At 39.4% G+C, this 20,365-nt stretch overlaps 1 protein-coding gene across 2 annotated transcripts in view; it reads right to left on the bottom strand.

Annotated features, from left to right (window-relative positions):
- Positions 1-404: 404 nt before the first annotated feature.
- LOC126284665 (elongator complex protein 4-like) overlaps positions 405-20,365 on the bottom strand; it is a 50,893-nt gene continuing 30,932 nt past the window's right edge. Inside the window, exons 7-9 of one of the 2 annotated variants that reach the window (XR_007551521.1) lie at positions 18,230-18,341; positions 15,910-16,050; positions 405-763 (exon numbers count right to left, since the gene is read on the bottom strand). Coding sequence is in view for 1 of the 2 variants with exons in the window: in XM_049983768.1 (XP_049839725.1) it covers positions 18,234-18,341 (108 nt within the window). In the remaining variant the exon portion in view is untranslated. The remainder of the gene's footprint in view (positions 764-15,909; positions 16,051-18,229; positions 18,342-20,365) is intronic. The other variant, XM_049983768.1, reaches the window with a different exon arrangement.

The raw sequence follows: 20,365 nt of genomic DNA, 5'->3' as shown, positions 1-20,365 counted from the left end.
TCGATAACCATACTGGTCGCTCACATTATGTCTTGTCGAATGGCAGCATATTGAGCAGGTTTCATTGCCATGTGACAATTACAGACCACAGTGGACTTCCGTGAATAGCTCCACATTAATTATAACTGCCCGCTATTTGTGTAACTGAATCAAATTAACTTCAATTTTTAGGTGAAACTATTAAAAGTTTTTACCAGAAAGACTATCTGGATATTGTTGATGTAATTTTGTATTCTAGTTTACTGTTAGCATGTGTCTGCAATTAACCGTGGAGTGTGTGTTACAGGTATCTCCAAATAATCTTGCATAAACATATGTTTTCATGTCTACAAGTTTAAGCCACTTGTAGCCCTCAACATGTAAAACTAGGGACACAAGGGTTCAATAACGAAGAAGAGACAATCTTCTAAGAAAAACATATTTTAGCTCAAAATCATTTTTTTTACAATGGTAGTATTTCTCATCTCTTCTACAGTCTATGAGATTCTTCAGTCACACTTTTTACTTGTTTCATTAGAAACACATACACATAACACAGTTATGAACCACATTATACAACATCACTTTTCAATATTCCAATGAATACAGAGTCCACACAACTACAACAGCACCACTTTTTTCGTATTTCCTTTGAGCACAGAGCCTGTAGCTTTCAATATCCTTAAATTTTACAACAAGGAAACCATTTCAACAGCCACTTCCTTTCTTACAAGTGAGAGCTAACCAAATGCAATTTCTTCAATCTGATGTCTTCTCTGTTTGCCTGCAATAAAAACAAATGCTGTAAGTATTATACTGCATTATTATGTTTGACATACAAAGTCTTTTTTACAACCATTGAGACAGAAATGTCATCCAAAGTAGAATTAGGAAAATGACTAACACTCTATGAAAGAAGCCAACTAGTTTCACTGTGAAGCTTCTTATTTGCATTTAAAGTCACTTAATTCAGTATGAACAACAATCATACATATGAAAACATTTTCAAAGTTCTTCTGTGACACTAAAAACTATTACTTTTTTTCTTTTAAAAAAGATGTTTAATGGTCTAATGAAAATTATAAGAATATGGAGATACAGGGCATCAAGAGAAGGAGTCCCTGATTTCAAAATTAAATGCCTCAGAAGCTAAGCTCGATAGATGAGTGCAACATAATTTATGTTTATTGTGAGACCTGCAAGAATTTTATACATAAGTTATATAGAATTTTCAAAGTACTTTGAAAAAGCTGGTAACAGATGGCACTGTATGCTGTGTGCCACATAGAGTATCAGTGTGGATAATTAAACTCATCCTATGCAAGCAGTCTTTGTAATCACACCACAATCTTTCCAAAATTTCCACCACTCGCAGTATGGAGGTGGTACAAACAACAATCAAATTTGCCATCACACCCTGAACTGTCTCAACAGAAATGGATTCAGATGCCAAACAGCTCACCGATTCAAGTTCATCCCGTGTGGTGAGATGGTTCCAGTGTACAATGTCTCACAAGGAGTCAGACTGGCCAAATATGGAGGCCAATCCATCCCTGCACCAGCAAATTTGTAATAATCCAACACCATGACTCTGACTCTGTCAGTAGTGGTTTATCTTGTAGCGAAGTCGAAGCAGATACTCTGTGCGAATTGGTGTGGGTGGAGGTTATACTTAACAGCCGAATTAAGTTAATAATTGGCTCCTTCTACCGACCCCAGACTCCGATGATACAGTTGCGGAACAGTTCAGAGAAAGTTTGAGTCTCGTAACAAATAAATACCCCACTCATACAGTTATAGTTGGTGGGGACTTCAACCTATCCTCGGTATGTTGGCAAAAATACTTGTTCAAAACCGGTGGTAGGCAGAAAACGTCTTCTGAGATTGTCCTAAATGCATTCTCCGAAAATTATTTCGAGCAGTTAGTCCACGAACCCACGCGAATTGTAAATGGTTGCGAAAACACACTTGACCTCTTGGCCACAAACAATCCAGAGCTGATAGAGAGCATCATGACTGATACAGGGATTAGTGATCACAAGGTCATTGTAGCTAGGCTCAATACCATTTCTTCCATATCCGTCAGAAACAAACGCAAAATAATTTTATTTAAAAAGCGGATAAAGTGCCACTAGAAGCCTTCCTAAAAGACAATTTCCATTCCTTCCGAACTGACTATGCGAATGTAGACGAGATGTGGCTCAAATTCAAAGATATAGTAGCAACAGCAATTGAGAGATTCATACCTCATAAATTGGTAAGAGATGGAACGGATCCCCCGTGGTACACAAAAAAGGTCCGAACGCTGTTGCAGAGGCAACGGAAAAAGCATGCGAAGAACGCGAAATCCCGAAGATGGGCTAAAATTTACAGACGCGCGAAATTTGGCACGTACTTCGATGCGAGATGCCTTTAATAGGTTCCACAACGAAACATTGTCTCGAAATTTGCTAGAAAATCCGAAGAAATTCTGGTCGTATGTAAAGTACACAAGCGGCAAGACGCAGTCAATACCTTCGCTGCGCAGTGCCGATGGTACTGTTATCGACGACTGTGCCGCTAAAGCGGAGTTATTGAACGCAGTTTTCCGAAATTCCTTCACCAGGGAAGACGAATGGAATATTCCAGAATTTGAAACACGAACATCTGCTAGCATGAGTTTCTTAGAAGTAGATACCTTAGGGGTTGCGGAGCAACTCAAATCGCTTGATACGGTCAAGTCTTCAGGTCCAGATTGTATACCGATTAGGTTCCTTTCAGATTACGCTGATACTATAGCTCCCTACTTAGCACTCATATACAACCGCTTGCTCACCGATAGATCTGTACCTACAGATTGGAAAATTGCGCAGGTCGCACCAGTGTTCAAGAAGGGTAGTAGGAGTAATCCATTTAACTACAGACCTATATATTGACGTCGGTTTGCAGTAGGGTTTTGGAGCATATACTGTATTCAAACATTATGAATCACCTCGAAGGGAACGATCTATTGACACGTAATCAGCATGGCTTCAGAAAACATCGCTCTTGTGCAACGCAGCTAGCTCTTTATTCGCACGAAGTAATGGCCGCTATCGACAGGGGATCTCAAGTTGATTCCGTATTTCTAGATTTCCGGAAAGCTTTTGACACCGTTCCTCACAAGAGACTTCTAATCAAGCTGCGGAGCTATGGGGTATCGTCCCAGTTGTGCGACTGGATTCGTGATTTCCTGTCAGGAAGGTCGCAGTTCGTAGTAATAGACGGCAAATCATCGAGTAAAACTGAAGTGATATCAGGTGTTCCCAGGGAAGCGTCCTGGGACCTCTACTGTTCCTGATCTTTATAAATGACCTGGGTGACAATCTGAGCAGTTCTCTTAGACTGTTCGCAGATGATGCTGTAATTTACCGTCTAGTAAGGTCATCCGAAGACCAGTATCAGCTGCAAAGCGATTTAGAAAAGATTGCTGTATGGTGTGTCAGGTGGCAGTTGACGCTAAATAACGAAAAGTGTGAGATGATCCACATGAGTTCCAAAAGAAATCCGTTGGAATTTGATTACTCGATAAATAGTACAATTCTCAAGGCTGTCAATTCAACTAAGTACCTGGGTGTTAAAATTACGAACAACATCAGTTGGAAGGACCACATAGATAATATTTTCGGGAAGGCGAGCCAAAGGTTGCGTTTCATTGGCAGGACACTTAGAAGATGCAACAAGTCCACTAAAGAGACAGCTTACACTACACTTGTTCGTCCTCTGTTAGAATATTGCTGCGCGGTGTGGGATCCTTACCAGGTGGGATTGACGGAGGACATCGAAAGGGTGCAAAAAAGGGCAGCTCGTTTTGTATTATCGCGTTATAGGGGAGAGAGTGTGGCAGATATGATACACGAGTTGGGATGGAAGTCATTACAGCATAGACGTTTTTCGTCGGGGCGAGACCTTTTTACGAAATTTCAGTCACCAACTTTCTCTTCCAAATGCGAAAATATTTTGTTGAGCCCAACCTACATAGGTAGGAATGATCATCAAAATAAAATAAGAGAAATCAGAGCTCGAACAGAAAGGTTTAGGTGTTCGTTTTTCCCGCTCGCTGTTCGGGAGTGGAATAGTAGAGAGATAGTATGATTGTGGTTTGATGAACCCTCTGCCAAGCACTTAAATGTGAATTGCAGAGTAGTCATGTAGATGTAGATGTATTCCAAAAGAAGTGCAATGTTGTCTGGTCTCATCTTGCTTGAACCACTCATAGTCTGGTTGATCCTCCAACGCTAGCTGTCTGCCGACAAATTTGTTTCAGAATTGTAAAGTAACATTCATTGGTGATCATTTCTCACATGAAAAAAGGGCCAATAATGCCTCTATTGCATGCCACAGCTTGAACAGTAGCTTTGGGAGAATACAGTGGTTTCGCTGCACATAAATGGGGATGTTTGGAACCCCAAACACCCCAGTTTTGTTTATTTGTGATTCCACTCAGATGGAAGTATGCATCCTCTGGGAAACAGATGGAGGCAGCATCAAATCAAGTTGGCATAGTGCTTGCGAACACTTTATACATCGGGTCTATTTGGAATATTAAATCATGTTTGAAAACTGTGCCTTATTGCTGTAGAGCTATTTTCTAACCTGTGGTATTCCAATACCGGAAATGGACATTTCAATGGAATACGTAATGTCAACCTCTTCCTTTGGTATGATAACCTCCTATCACAGTTTAACAGTGGAACTGATTACTCCGAGCTGTAGTATACTATTTACAGGCATTACATGTTGCAATTACAGCACCTCTTAGCAACATTTTAAACTATTTCTAAACTTCTCTATAAAATTCTTACAGCTTTCAAAATAAACATGCCATTTGTTGCAGTCGTCTTCCAATCTTGGTTTTCAAGATATTTAATTTTGAAGTCAGGGACTCCTTTGCTGAACACCCTGTAGTAGATAGCAGTAGCAAAGAAAAAGCAGATGCACATAAACTGAGACAAGAAAAATATAAAAGCAGAGAAGCAAGAAACACATAAAAATTTAGACCAGACAGTTTTATAGGATTTATATTTAGAACACACTCACATATTTGAAACACACTCACAATTGTAAATTGTGTGTGAAAGATGTGCAGCTGTCTGGTGCGTGTAGAGTTTAAATTTGGAAAGAACTGTCATTTTTTACAGAAATATCCTCCACAAATTATGAGCTTACCAAGTGGTGAGCCATTGGTATGACAAGCAGCCTATAAAAAGACAGAGGTTATATCTAGAACACATTGTGCTAATCATTCAACATTTTTAGCATTGGCCTTGACAGGCATAGACATTGGCCATGTGTTTGTGAGTTGCATTTGTGTGTGTGTGTGTGTGTGTGTGTGTGTGTGTGTTTTGTCTAATTCTGAAGAACACCTTTTGGCCAAATGCTTACTTGCTTAGCTTTCTTTTTCTTGAGCTTGTCTGTGTCTCAACATCTCCACAATATGATGAGTAGCAATCTCTCCTTTTCATAATGTTGTCATTTTTAGGATTTATAAATATCTCCCAAATTATTCTTTCCTCTGATTTACATTTACACACAAAAAATTTGCAAGCCAGTGTATAGTGTCATTCTCATACATAATGAGAGAAAAATGGCTGTACACAACCTAATCTTTCGTACCTTATATGGCATAATTCCAATACACAGCATGCATTGGTGAGAGCAAATTTTTGCACATGCATCTTTAAATCCACCCAACAGCATTAAGCAAGAATAAAGTTGTCTTTTTTCCAAATGTTTCAGTTTAAATTACATGAGAATCTCTGTTAAAATCATAGCCATGTATTTCAGGAATCAACGGATTTCTGCTGTCATGCCCACTTGATAAAGACTCCAAACTGCAAACACTGAAATAGTACCCTAGCACTGGTCACATTAGTATCTTGCATGAAAATTAATTTGCTAATGGACTACACTTTCCCAGATGCTTTTCCATAAATTTAAGTCTTCCACACACCTTCCCTAACGTTGTTCATTTTATTCAACATTGCTTCTTAGTATCTGCCTCAATTTTTACGTGCTGTGACATGCTCCAGACATACAAATTAATTTAGTAATCACATACCATTAGGTTCTTTCTCCTTGTCATAAGTATTAACTTGCTTTTACCCTCATTTAAACAGAGCTGTCAGCCAGATATTTCTGCATTTCCTTATGCTAATTCAAGACTGGTACTTTATGGTACAAAACACCATCACCAATAAACAATCTGATGCTGCTGCTGATCATTTCTAATTAATTGCTGAAGTATATCTTGAGCATATTACAAGGTCCATTGCACTTCATTGCGACCATGCCTGATATTATATTTGTTTCCGTCGCAATCAGGTATAGGTATAACATACAAGTTTCTATTAGTCAGAAATACTTATCTGTTATTATGCTCTGTATGATTGTATCTTGGTTATTAGTCAATGAAGTGATGCAGTGTTGAGCACTTTTCAAAAATCTAGGGAGATGAAATCCACCTTTTCACCTGTACCTGTTGCTTGCAAGATATTATGTATGGATAAAGCAGTTGTGTTTCGCACCTGTGATTTTCCTGAATCATTGCAGAATTTTTGAAGGAAGTTTTTTTGCTTCCGGACATAATCTTCATTCTTTTCTAGTCATGCAGACTTATTCACTAAGCAAGAAATTCATGATAAATATGAACAGTGGTAGGGGCTAATTCTAAAGTGTATTCAGTGTAAAAATCCAACTGTTGTTCCATCAGCGTCTAATACCTTATTTGCTTTGAGCAGACTTAACTGTTTGTCAATACTGTGAGTGTAACAGTCAAACACTGGTATGGCAGGATCCTCATACAGGTAAATTGATGTGTTCAAATATAGAATCTAATATTTCTGTTTTCTATCTGCTTTTGTCAATGGGCTTTCACTCTGCAATGGAATGCACAGTGTTATGAAACTTTCTGACACACTAAAAACCATTTGCAGGACTGGAATTCAAATTCGGAATTTTGCTTTCTACGAGTAGTATTCTTATTGACTCCTCATAATCGGCCCTTGCAGTGTTATTTCTACCAGTATATCTCTCCTACTTTCCAAACTAATTTCTCCAGCATACTTAGTGGGACTAACATTCCTGAAAGAAAGGATATTGCAGAGAAATAGGCTTAACCACAGTGTAATGGATGGTTAACTGTCAGGCACATTGGGACTTGAATGTGGAAACTTTCACTTCACTGGTAATACTCATACCAAATAAACTATTCAGGTGTGACTCATCCTCACAGCTCTAGTTCTGCCAGTACCTCTATTCTACTTTCAAAATTTCACGAAAGTTGCTTAAAAGTCTCTCAGGCACACAGTTGTACGGACTGGTCACTGGACAGAATTTTCAATGGGTGCTACTATGAACAGAAAAACTATGTCTGTGGGTTGTCCTCTGGCACCTGCCAATATTTACTTGGAGTACTTCAACAAGAAAGCATTACACTTATGCCTCTTACCTGCTAGGGCTAAATCCTTTCTAGAGACAGAAAAAGTGATCTGGGACTTCGAAACAGTAGTGCACACTATGCAAGTGCACAAAAACATGTCAGAGAAACCATTCACATGGTTAACACCTTTAGGCCTGGGCACCTAGGGTGATGAGCAAGTGCCTGATACTATGCTTTTTCACTTCCTTTTTTTTCCAATTTTGAGTCACAGTTTTATCTACTCTGATTTTTTTCCTTTTCCCTTAGTGGCCCACAGCGCAAAATATATCTTGTAGTGACATGATTACAATAATGATATACCAGTTACATGCACTTTATATGAGTTTTATTGTGTAAATCACAATTAACTCATTTCAGCACATCCATCATCATGTGTTTTGTAAATACATTTATAGGTGATAATCTTGATACTGTACACTGCAACTATGATTGTAAAGTGATTATATACTCAATTAGTGTTTTTACCTTACATGAAATATCGATGCTGCCATATGCTGTCTTTGTTGGAATCTGTATTTAGACATAACTTGTTGGACATTTGCTGCAGACGTACTGTTATATCTGATTTTTAGGTATAGATCAGTCACATTTTCGAGCATTATTTTACCTCTTGACAGCTTCGATGACAGTGGGTTATTGGATATTACATGTTTAACAGTTGTCAACAGAAGTAGGTGTAATGTGGAAATTCAGTTATGTTTTGTATATTTTCTTAGGGTTTTTTCTAATTATGTTTTTCACCTGAAATTCGTGTTGTTTGCATGGAGATTATCATATGTTATTTTTATTATTATTTAATAATTCTGTTATGGTTTATGTTTGTGATCTTTCCTTGGTGCTAATGTATATCTTTGTTGTACGGTGTTTATCCTGTTACTATGGACATGTGGTACTCAGTATCACAGGTTTGCTTATTTTACCCATTTTCCTGCTTTATAATATCAGTAAGGTTTTCAATGTATTTTTTGTGCTTGAGGTCAGTTTGTTCATTCTGTAAATTTGGAGAGTTATTGTTTGCATGTAACATGTGCCACAAAATCTACATAGGACAATTCAAAAGAAAATTCAACATTATAAACCAGTCTCAAGCACAAACAATGCATTGAAAACTTTACTGATAGTATAAAGCAGAAAAACGGGTACAATAAATAAACCAGATATACTAAGTAACACACATTCACAGCACAACGATCGTCCCGTCCACCTGTGACATTGGTATCCCACATGACAGAACAGAGATGCGAGATGCTATCATCACAGCGAGTGAAACCAAAGCAGACGTTACTGTACAACTGGGGCTGCTGTCAAGAGACAAAAACATAGCCTCATGCTCAGCCAATGGCCACCAGGACCTGCTAACTGAGCACTGCCAATCAACAGCAGTGCCAGAGGTCGCAATCCAGAAGCGAACTATATTCTTGCGCCACACATGTGATCAAAAATAATCCCAGAAGACCCATCCATCACCCAGGCTTATAAGATGGAGCACCACCAGCCAGAAGGCAGTTTGACATGCCACCGGGTCCTGTAGGTATCTGCCATCCTAGCCGCAACATCCACACGTCTCATCTGCTGGTAGTTCCAGAATATCAGGAGTGGTAGCTTCGGACTGTGACTCAAGAGTGTTACACAACAGTGGTCTAGCCTCCATGGACAGCTTTGTGGCAATGCTGTGCTGACCACTCTCCGTTTCCGTTTTTTTCTTTGGTGGACTTTCTTGAGCGAGAGGCTTGTAAGGGAAACATTCTGTTTTGTTATTCTTCTGCTATAAGATATAAAGTGGGATCCATACTTTGTTTCTTGCTTAAATTGTACTTTGTTTTCAACTACTTTGCTGGCAACAGCAATGTTCTTGTTTATTGGTTTTCCCCAATAAAAACAGATATAGAAATACCATTCGCATTTTGTCTCTGCTTATGCAGATACAGAACATAGTTAACAGCATAAGCACTGTAAACAAAGATATACAACAACACCAAGGAAGCCTCACAAAACATAACCCATAACAAAATTATTAAATAAAAATGAAACATAATAATCTCAACACAAACCATACAGAATTTCAGATCGAAAAAACCAAATTTCCACACATCACCACCTATTCCTTTGGTAACTATATAAACATGTAATATCACGGATCCACTGTCACCCAGGCTGTACAGAGAGAAAATTACACACAAAAACTGATCAATCTATATCTAGCATCAGATATAACAGTATGTCTACAAAGAACGTCCAAGTAACATTTAAATACAAGGTAAAAAAAACACCAATCAAATGTATAATATCTTTATGATCATAGTTATAGTATTCAATATTAAGAATAATAGGTGATAATGTACTTACAGAACACCTTATAAAAAGAGCTCATTGTGATTTACGCAATAAAACTTATAGAAAGAGCAGAGTAACTGGTATATCATTATCACAATCCTCTAAAATCGTTTCGACATTTCCATAGCCAAGGTCACTTTATGAAAATTTCTTTCACTGGATTTGTTCACGACTGAACTTAATTTGAGTGGAAGGTGATTCAAGGAGGCTTCCTCTGTTCAACATTGCCTCTGCCAATTCAATAATAAATACAACAATGTGTTTGCTAGTAGTCCTCGACTTTTTGTATAAAACATACAGTTATCCTTATACCACATTTCCTGCTCCGTACGAGGGTCACTCCAAAAGAAATGCACACTTTTTTTTAATCTATCTTTTATTCTACATGTTTGAAAGTTTTAAGTGTGTAGATACATCCTTTAGGAACAATATTTTCATTTCTCCACATAATTTCCATCCCTCCCAACTGCCTTACACCATCTTGGAACCAGCACTTGTATACCTGCACAGTAAAATTCTGGACCAACCTGTTGAAGCCACTGTTTGGCTGCATGCGCAAGGGAGTCATCATCTTCAAACCTTGTTCCACGAAGAAAGTCTTTCAGTTTCCCAAAGAGATGATAATCACATGGAGCCAGGTCAGGACTGTAAAGTGGGTGTTTCAGTGTTGTCCATCCAAGTTTTGTGATCGCTTCCATGGTTTTTTGACTGATATGCAGCCATGCATTGTCATGCAACAGCAAAACATCCGGCTTTTGCCGATGTGGTCGAACACGATTCAGTCGAGCTTAAAGTTTCTTCAGTGTCATCACATATGCATCAGAATTTCTGGTGGTTATTTACAGTGGTTCCACTTGGCGTGATGTCCACAAGCAAGAGTCCTTTGGAATGAAAAACACCGTAGCCATAACTTTTCCAGCAGAAGGTGTGGTTTCAATTTTTTTTTTCCTTGGGTGAATTTGCATGATGCCACTCCACTGATTGCCTCTTCATCTCTGGTGAGAAATGATGGAGCCATGTTTCATCACCTGTCACAATTCTTCCAAGAAATTCATCTCCACCGCTCTCTTGTTGTTCCAAAAGTTCGCTGCGTACCGTTTTTCTTGTTTCTTTGTGAGCCACTGCCAACATCCTGGGAACCCACCTGGCACAAACCTTTTTTAAAGACAACACTTTCAGTATTCTGCAAACACTTCCTTCCCCTATCCCAACATAGGGTGACAATTCTTTCACTGTGATGCATCTGTCAGCAGTCACCAATTCGTTAACTCTCTGCACATTTACTGGAGTGTGTGCAGTACAAGGCCTGCTACTGCGAGGACAGTCCTCAATGTTGCCGTACCTGCTTTCATCACGCAATCTGCTTGCCCACCGACTAACTGTACTGCGATCAACAGCAGCATCTCCATACACCTTTTTCAACCTCTTGTGGATGTTTCCCACTGACTCGTTTTCACAGCACAGGAATTCTATGACGGCACGTTGCTTCTGACAAACATCAAGTGTAGCAGGCAATTTGAAGACATGCTGTGATGGCGCCACTCATGGGAACAGGTTGAACTAAGTGAGAAGGATGAATCTACACACTGTAAAACTTTCACATATGCAAAAGGAAAACTGTATTTTTACAAATATAGTGTGCATTTCTTTTGGAGTGACCCTCGTAATTACCCCGGCCTCAACCTACAGTAAAACACTATCCCCAAAGTCTCCACACAAAACGTTCCATGCCCTCTGTCCTATCATCTCCACCAAATTCTCATCTCCCACCCTGTTTATTTCCCGCCCTCTGAAAATGAAACCGCCTGTCTTTCCCTGCGCCTCCCCTTTTTTTGCTCCTTTTCTCCCCACAACCTCCTGATGCGGCACCTGTTGGAATGCTAGTCTCTGTACATTCCACTAGACAACGTTCGTCTCTCTCCCCACCCATACACTACTTACCCTTCCCCTTCCCTGCCCCCTCCAGGTTGCTGCTTGCATCCCATGTGACAGTTGCACTCTGGCCCAAAATGCTGGAGTTGGCAGTCATGTGTGCATGAGGTGTGCATGAATGGTGTGTGTCTCTCTTTTACTGATGAAAACTGTGGCTGAAACCTTTATGTAAGTGTCTTTTAATTGTGCCTGTCTGTAACTTAAAATGTCTTCTTTACAGAAAGTAGCAATATGCCTTTTCCCGCTTTGTTTGTTTTTATTAATTCTGGACTATAATGTGTTAAGAATATGCCATAAAAAGACAACATATCCTACAGCTAGCTGTTCCAACACTGCCCCATTGGGCACAGGCACCTGCGAGTGCTTTTCAGCTTGCCTGCGGGCAGGTGCACATGGTGTAGGCAATCCGCCAGATTGAAATGCAATCTGTGCATGCAATACCAGCTTGGTCATGTCCTGGCTGACTGAGATCAGCGAGTGGACTACAATCTCATACACTATGGGGCGGCTGCATGGTTGCCCACCCGCACCCACTCAGTGCCCGTTGCTCCCTGGCTGCTCTCAGGTGAGTATGCGAGCTGGGACTGCCATCCCTAGACACTGAATAAGTGACTGTTTATTTCATCACAATAATACTAAATTATTTTTTTATGTAGCAATGGGTCTTCATTTGGCACCAACCTATACTTTCACATTCCAATGGCAATATTTTCACAATTTTTAGATGTTTACCGTTGAGTTTTCTGGTATCACACATATTTCAACTTTTTCTAACATAAACAGTATTAAAAAAAAATGTGTGTGGTTCCACAGCCATTAAATATTTTACAACTGAAAACACTGTATGGTGTATATTAATGTTCTTTATTTAATTTGTGTGATTAGCTTATTTCGACCTAGCATTGTTTTCAAGGACATGTGTGACATCAACTTACGTACATCATATTTTACATTGTGTTTTAAGTATTGGGTGCCACACATCACACATATGAAAATACATGTGGACAGAATCCAGATCACAATGCTCTACCCGTTCATGTCACGCCTGTGTCTGAAAATGACGCAAACTCGAAGTTAGCTAATAGCATAAACTGCTCTAGCAAGAACAAAAGTGATTTATGGAACGAAGTACTTTATAGAGGAAGACGTAAGACACAACGAAGTACAGGTTGTGCATAGCACTGAACACGTGCACTGAACACATTGACTGGACTACACTAATACAAGTTACAGAATAGACCGAGCACTCAATTGCGATCGCTTAAATAACACTGTTTCTTTGGTAGCTCACCACTGTGCGCCAGGGGGAGAACCCAAGTGGCCTCTATAAATGGGCCTGTGAACTGTATGGATGTGTGATTTCTGAAATGTTTGTGTCATGAGTGAGGGTACATCATAAATTAATAAAGAACATTAATATACAGCCTACAGTGGACCATGTTTTCATTAATAAGATAAATAATATTCTCTTTAAACATTTCCTTAAGCTTTGGTGAACCACATAACTTTTTTTCAAGGTAAGAATCAACCAATATTAAATTTACATTCACAGAATCTAAGCTTAGGACTGACAAATTTAAAGATAGGTGCTCTGAACATAAACAGTGCACCACTCTCTGGTAGCCAATGAAATCAGCTATTGCTGAACTCTTGGCTAGACAAACCACATAAATGATTGAGGAATGAAGACACAAAAATTTTGAAAAACACAGAAATCTAGCAACAAATTAACCTAATTCACAAGGCAATGGGTTTCAACTTATTCAAGCATGTAATCCAACACTGAAGCTGCTGCGAATGCAGTGGAGGCAGAACACTGAGCAGGATGAAGGCAGAGGACAGACCACTATTCAACTCTGAGAGCACGCCACCCTCACAACAGCACCAGCGTGTCATCGACATCTATTCTCCACAAGTCTCAACACAGTGTGTGGTGGAGGGTACTTCTGGTACCAGACGCTTACCCCCTTTTCTGCTCCATTCATATATGGCATGGGCAACAACAAAAACTGTCAGTAAAGCTCCGTAAACGATCTAGTTTCTCTAATTTTCTTGTCGTGATCATTTCACAAGATACATGTAGGTGGAAGTAATATTTTGCCAGATTCTTCTTTGTAAGTAGGGTCTTGAAAGTTCATCATCATATCTGTCTGTGCTGCACAATATCTTTCTTGTAGCATCTGTCACCAGAATTTGTTCAGCATCTCTGCCACCAAGTAAACAATACCTTGGTGAAACACATTACTCTTCACTGGATCTTCTATTTCTCTTCTATTAATCCTGCATAGTGAGGGTTCCAGCCTTATGAACAACACTCAAGAATCAATAAAACAAGTGTTTTGTAAGTCACTTCTTTCAGGATGGGGCTCATTTCCATGAGATCCTCCCAATGAATCTCAAACTAGCATCTGATTTCGCTACTACCTGTTTTATGTGGTCATTCCACTTCAAGTCACTCCGGATAGTTGTGTGTGTGTATTGTGTATCGAACTGGGGACCTAGAAATGACAGAGAGGCTTCGTCCCACCATAGCCCTCAGAAGTTCATAAACCCACAACAAGCTACAGCAGTCTACTCACACCACCACCGCCCCACACCAAACCCAGGGTTATTGCATGGTTCGGCTCCCATAAGACCCCCCCCCCCCCCTCCCCAGGAATGTCTCATACCAGACGAGCGTAACCCAAAATGTTTGCGTGGTAGAGTAATTATGATGTACCTGAACATGAAGACAGTGTTTCCGTAGCAATCGCCAACAGTGTAACTAAGGCGCAATAAGGGGAACCAGCCCGCATTTGCCGAGGCAGATAGAAAACCACCTTAAAAACCATCCACAGGCTGTGTGGCACACCAAACATCAACACTAATCTGCTGGGCAGATTTGTGCTGGGGACCAGCATGCCTTCCTGTTCGGGAAGCAGCGCATTAGACTACGCAGCTAGCCGAGCGAGCTACTCCAGATAGTTACTCCAACATATTTTACAGTAGTTACTGTTTCCAATGATTAGTTGGTCATTTTGCACTAAAACAGCTGTGGATCTCTTTGCCTATTTATGTGCAATACATTACATTTATTTACACTGAGGCCAGTTTCTGCACCAATCGTTGATCCCCTGCGGGTCTTCCTCCATTTTGCTACAGTTGTCTGGTCTTGCAACCTTCCTATGGACGGTAGTATTGTCCCCAAATAGCCTCATGGAGCCTCCAACATAATCCACTGCAATTTCAATGTGATCTGTAAATAGCTGCAGCTCTATAAACCCACTTGGTGTACTCCTGAAATTACCTTTACATTTGTTGATTCTGTTTAGTTAAGAGCAAAGTTCTGAGTTCTACATGCAAGGAAGTTCTGTGTCCATGATAAATCTGGTCCAGTACTCACTATATACTTATTTTGTTCACTACATGGCAGTATAGAACTGTATCAAATAACTTCCAGAAATCAAGGAACATGGCATCAACCAGAGAATCTTTGTCTACGACACTCTGGATTTCACGGACAAACAGAGCAAGCTGAGTTTCACAAGATGGAGGCCACAAATCAGTTCAATACACAAGATGATTAGTTCTTGAGCTATAATGTCACTACATATAACACATGAGTTTGGCACTAACTCCCTCAAATCAAATGCTAGTAAACTGGGTACAGACACCAAGTCATCACACGGAACATGAACTGAAGCGTAGTGTATGTAATGTTTTGGGAATTTAAAGAAGTGCTCTTTGTAAATTTTGTGACATAATGCACCAATAACAAGTATATAAAAAATGGAGGCCTCTATGCAAAAAGTGATGAAAGGAAAATATTGTTTATTCGATAAACACCACTTTTATTTCCTTTTATGTACAGGATCTTTAAAAAAAAAAAAATCTGTGTTAGACCATGGTTTTGGTGTGACCTTCTTACATCTCTAACAGCAAAGATATAAACTTCCAAGACACTATGCAAGTTGTACTTGAAGTAGTCATGAGATATAAGTATAGCTTATGACTAAAATCTTTTACTGACTTTGTCATATTTACTTTCCACATTGCTAAACCAGATAATTTTAAATAAATGAGTATTTCCCAAAAACTGTAATTGTGTTATTAAATATTATTGATGAGCTTCTGAAAATTATACTAAACATACATTGCTCCTCCCTCCATGGCACATGCAATGTCATTTCAAAAGTCTACATGAATGTCATTTGGGATTTATTTACCTTCAACGTACATATTCACAGCATGTTTCTCCCATGAGGCAAGTAGTGAGTTTTGTATTTTCTGGAGAAATTCAAGGCAAAATAATCATGGGCCACCTGCATTTAATGCTCTTTCAGTAAGTTCCACCATGGTATCTTACACTGCAACAAAGAGACTGGTATTTAACAACTTGTGGAAAGAGAATAGAGAATAAAAGATAGCATCATCCACAAATTTTCTGCAGTGCACTGGGAGAACTTAACATATACAGCTACCCATTTCAAAAGACTTTTTTTTTGCGTTATTAATATTTTCACTCCTATGTAGAGTGACTGGGCACCTTTCATTTACAAAGTAAGAATGTTTAGTCATAGCAGTAAGTAATAGTCTCATGCAAATGACTTTAATGAATGCGCATACAATGTAGTATTGTTTTTGTGTTGATGTTGACTGTGAGAGAGATGTGGGATACATTTGGAACCCAGTGCTAGTACATGACTTATTCCACTTGAATAGAACCAGACTACCGAACCACGTACCCCATCTGACAAATGGCTCTTATCAAAAGTGTAACAGCTTCCATTAGTCTGATATCAAGAGACATGCATTTTCTCTAAGTAAACTTCCACATTAGCACAATGTCTTTATTCATACCTTCAGATTCAATAACATTTGCTCATCATTTAACACAAACATCTAACTTTCCACAATCAAATAACGGAAACTCCAGGTTGGAATAACAACAATATAGGAATAAGATAGATTGCTACTCACTGTAAATATGACCTGCTGAGTTGCAGACAGGTGTAACAAAAAGAATGATACACATGCAGGCATCAGCCCAAAGCCTTCCTCAGAAAAAAAAGAACTGCAGAGCTCAATCAGTGATAGATGTCCGTGATCAGTATTGAGTGCACGTGTGTAAAGCCCAATTGATTGTCTCTCACCATTCCAGTGCACCAAAAGACTACTAGTCAAATAAACCATAAAAACTCAATGAAGGGAATTTGTTCAGCAATATTGAAAGAGACGTACAGCTGATTTGTGTGATACATAACATTCCTCAACGAATCTTGTTATGCCTCACAAGATGTCTGGATGCCAGCATTTTCAGCCCCATTAGGTGAAAATTTACATTGATGCCAGCCTTGGCCTTCACATCCAGCAGATCTCCCTTGTATTTTGTAACATGTTTCACTACAAACTTGACACTCATTATATCACTAGATTCCCCATTTCAAGTACATTAATTGAGTAAAAAAAGTTGCTTCAATGTGTCAGCAACTAAAATGATTTAAGTAATAAATGTATACAGATCAGTCACCAGTACAAACTTGTTTGAAAATGTTCTGTCAATAAATTAAAGCATTCATAGTGTCTTAGGGTTGTCCATATTACATTAAAAACTAAAAATGGATAAAAGTAACTTTGTTACCTCATCCAGTATTTCTCTTTCAGCATCCCTTCGTTGTCACAGCACTCTAGTAGCTGCCATGGAGAATGACAATCTCTCATTGTACCCCTCTATTAATTTTGATTGAATTTGTTTATGTTCTCCTTCTTTACCACATGGATAAGAGCACCTTCCTTATTACAACCTGCTTCTTTTATCTTCCACATTTTCTCTTTTTGTTCTGCAAAAATGGCTTGTTTCCAAAACACTAAGAATCTCTCACGTATTTTGTCTCTCTTTTGCTCTACTGTCATGTTCACTTTATAAATAGCAACAAAATACACACATCTACTGCTGTCTGAAACTTCATCACTCTGTCTACCATAAGAGAGATTTCGAAGGGATTGACAACGAATCAATGTGATTATGGTTAAATGCACCCCCCTTTAACATGGAAACAAGAGCTAATTCGAGACTTGGAAACAAGAGCTAATTCGAGTTTTCATTGGCATTTTCATTACCAGTGTGGCCAATATAGTAAACAACATTTATTTCATCCCAGTTACATTTTCACTGTTGGCTAGTGTGATCAGAAGTTGATTTTAACACCACAGTGCTTTTAAATGTGTGATCATATTGGAAGAAGTTAGTATGTTCTTGACTTGCTTCAGCTTTTGGATTGATATTATATGAGGACTGACAGTTTAACATGGAATGAAAATCAGAATGCAGTTTGGTACCTTTCACAAATATATATCTTTATTAAAGGTGAAGACAACTGAAAATTATGTGATTAACTGTGTTTGAACTACAAATCTTTCGATTTGTAATCTGACACTTACCCACAAAGCACCAATAAACTCTTGTTAAACGCAGACAAATAAATATCACTTTAAAAGCAATTTATCTGCCCTGACAACATCTTATGAAATGGAAAAATTACTCACCACATCAGAAGTCTAAGGCTTTCCCACATGGCAACCTGCTCCCTGAAGGATCTATTAGTTCATCTTGCTCTCTCTCAGTTGACTCTTGGAGTTCTGGTGGAAGGTGTAGTTTCTGCAAAGGGAAGTAGGACTCCATTACCGTTTCATTGTACTATAGTAATATCTTTGTAAGTGCACTGTAAATAACATTGAAGTACATGAAATGTCGTCAGGAAAGCATCGGATTGTACTGTCTACAATTCCACAATATTTCCAGAAAGCAGTTACTCATCTGCAGTTGTAACTCTGGCCAGCTGTTGTGGTTCATCTATTTATACACTGGTTGCCCAGAATGCAGATGTGCCGAGAGATGAGGGTACAACTTCACGGAAGAGGACATTTTCATTCAAAGCCTCCTGTCAGAGAAGCAAGCTGCAAACTCTACATGTGTGGCTTGGAAAAATTCTGCAGCAATCCATGCGCCCCACCACATGTATGTGGCCTAGATGTCCTTCCTTCAAGAGTTCATTTCCCTACGGCCAATGATTCCTTAGTGCCACCAATGCTGTTCCCATATTTTTCCGAGTTGAAAACATCTGTCCCTGATAATTAAATTATTAGCTATAGGTATTTCAACTGGTTCTTTAATGACAAAGTCCCAGAACATGGAGGCCAATCATGGTCTATTCATATCACGTTCTGTATCAGGACAGTGTTCAACAACAGGAAATTTTTGTGGTTGAGCTAGTTCTGTGAGACGTCTGGGTTCATCGTATCTGTCGTTAACAGTGTAACATGTCTGGGCAATGTATGATTTTCCACAATAACACAGGATCTCTTATATTCTTGGTCTTCTTACAAGAGGATCCCCCTTAGGTCATACAGGGCGTTACAAAAAGGTATGGCCAAACTTTCAAGAAACATTCCTCACACACAAAGAGAGAAAATATGTTATGTGGACATGTGTCTGGAAACGCTTCCTTTCCATGTTAAGAGCTCATTTTATTACTTCTCTTCAAATCATATTAATGATGGAATGGAAACACACAGCAACAGAACGTACCAGTGTGACTTCAAACACTTTGTTACAGGAAATGTTCAAAATCTCCTCTGTTAGCGAGGATACATGCAGCCACCCTCCGTCGCATGGAATCCCTGATGTGCTGATGCAGTCCTGGAGAATGGCGTATTGTATCACAGCCATCCACAATACGAGCATGAAGAGTCTCTACATTTGGTACCGGGGTTGCGCAGACAAGAGCTTTCAAATGCCCCCATAAGTGAAAGTCAAGAGGGTTGAGGTCAGGAGAACGTGGAGGCCATGGAATCGGTCCGCCTCTACCAATCCATTGGTCACCGAATCTGTTGTTGAGAAGCGTACGAACACTTTGACTGAAATGTGCAGGAGCTCCATCGTGCATGAACCACATGTTGTGTCGTACTTGTAAAGGCACATGTTCTAGCAGCACAGGTAGAGTATTCCGTATGAAATCATGATAACGTGCTCCATTGAGCGTAGGTGGAAGAACATGAGGCCCAATCAAGACATCACCAACAATGCCTGCCCAAACGTTCACAGACAATCTGTGTTGACAACATGATTGCACAATTACGTGTGGATTCTCGTCAGCCAACACATGTTGATTGTGAAAATTTACAATTTGATCACGTTGGAATGAAGCCTCATCTGTAAAGAGAACATTTGCACTGAAATGAGGATTGACACATTGTTGGATTAACCATTCACAGATGTGTACCCATGGAGGCCAATCAGCTGCTGATAGTGCCTGCACATGCTGTACATGGTACAGAAACAATTGGTTCTCCTGTAGCACTCTCCATACAGTGACGTGGTCAACATTACCTTGTACAGCAGAAACTTCTCTGACGCTGACATTAGGGTTATCATCAACTGCACGAAGAAATGCCTTGTCCACAGGTGTCCTCGTCGTTCTAGGTCTTCCCCAGTCGCAAGTCATGGGCTGGAATGTTCTGTGCTTACTAATATGCCGATCAATTGTTTCAAACGTCTTCCTGTCAGGACACCTTCGTTCTGGAAATCTGTCTCGATACAAACATAACGCGCCACGGCTATTGCCTCGTGCTAATCCATACATCAAATGGGCATCTGCCAACTCCGCATCTGTAAACATTGCA

The sequence above is a fragment of the Schistocerca gregaria genome, chromosome 8, assembly GCF_023897955.1.
Source record: "Schistocerca gregaria isolate iqSchGreg1 chromosome 8, iqSchGreg1.2, whole genome shotgun sequence".
In the NCBI taxonomy this organism is placed as follows: domain Eukaryota; kingdom Metazoa; phylum Arthropoda; class Insecta; order Orthoptera; family Acrididae; genus Schistocerca; species Schistocerca gregaria.
The sequence above is the reverse complement of the archived record's forward strand: the minus strand, read 5'-3'. Positions and strand labels throughout refer to the sequence as shown.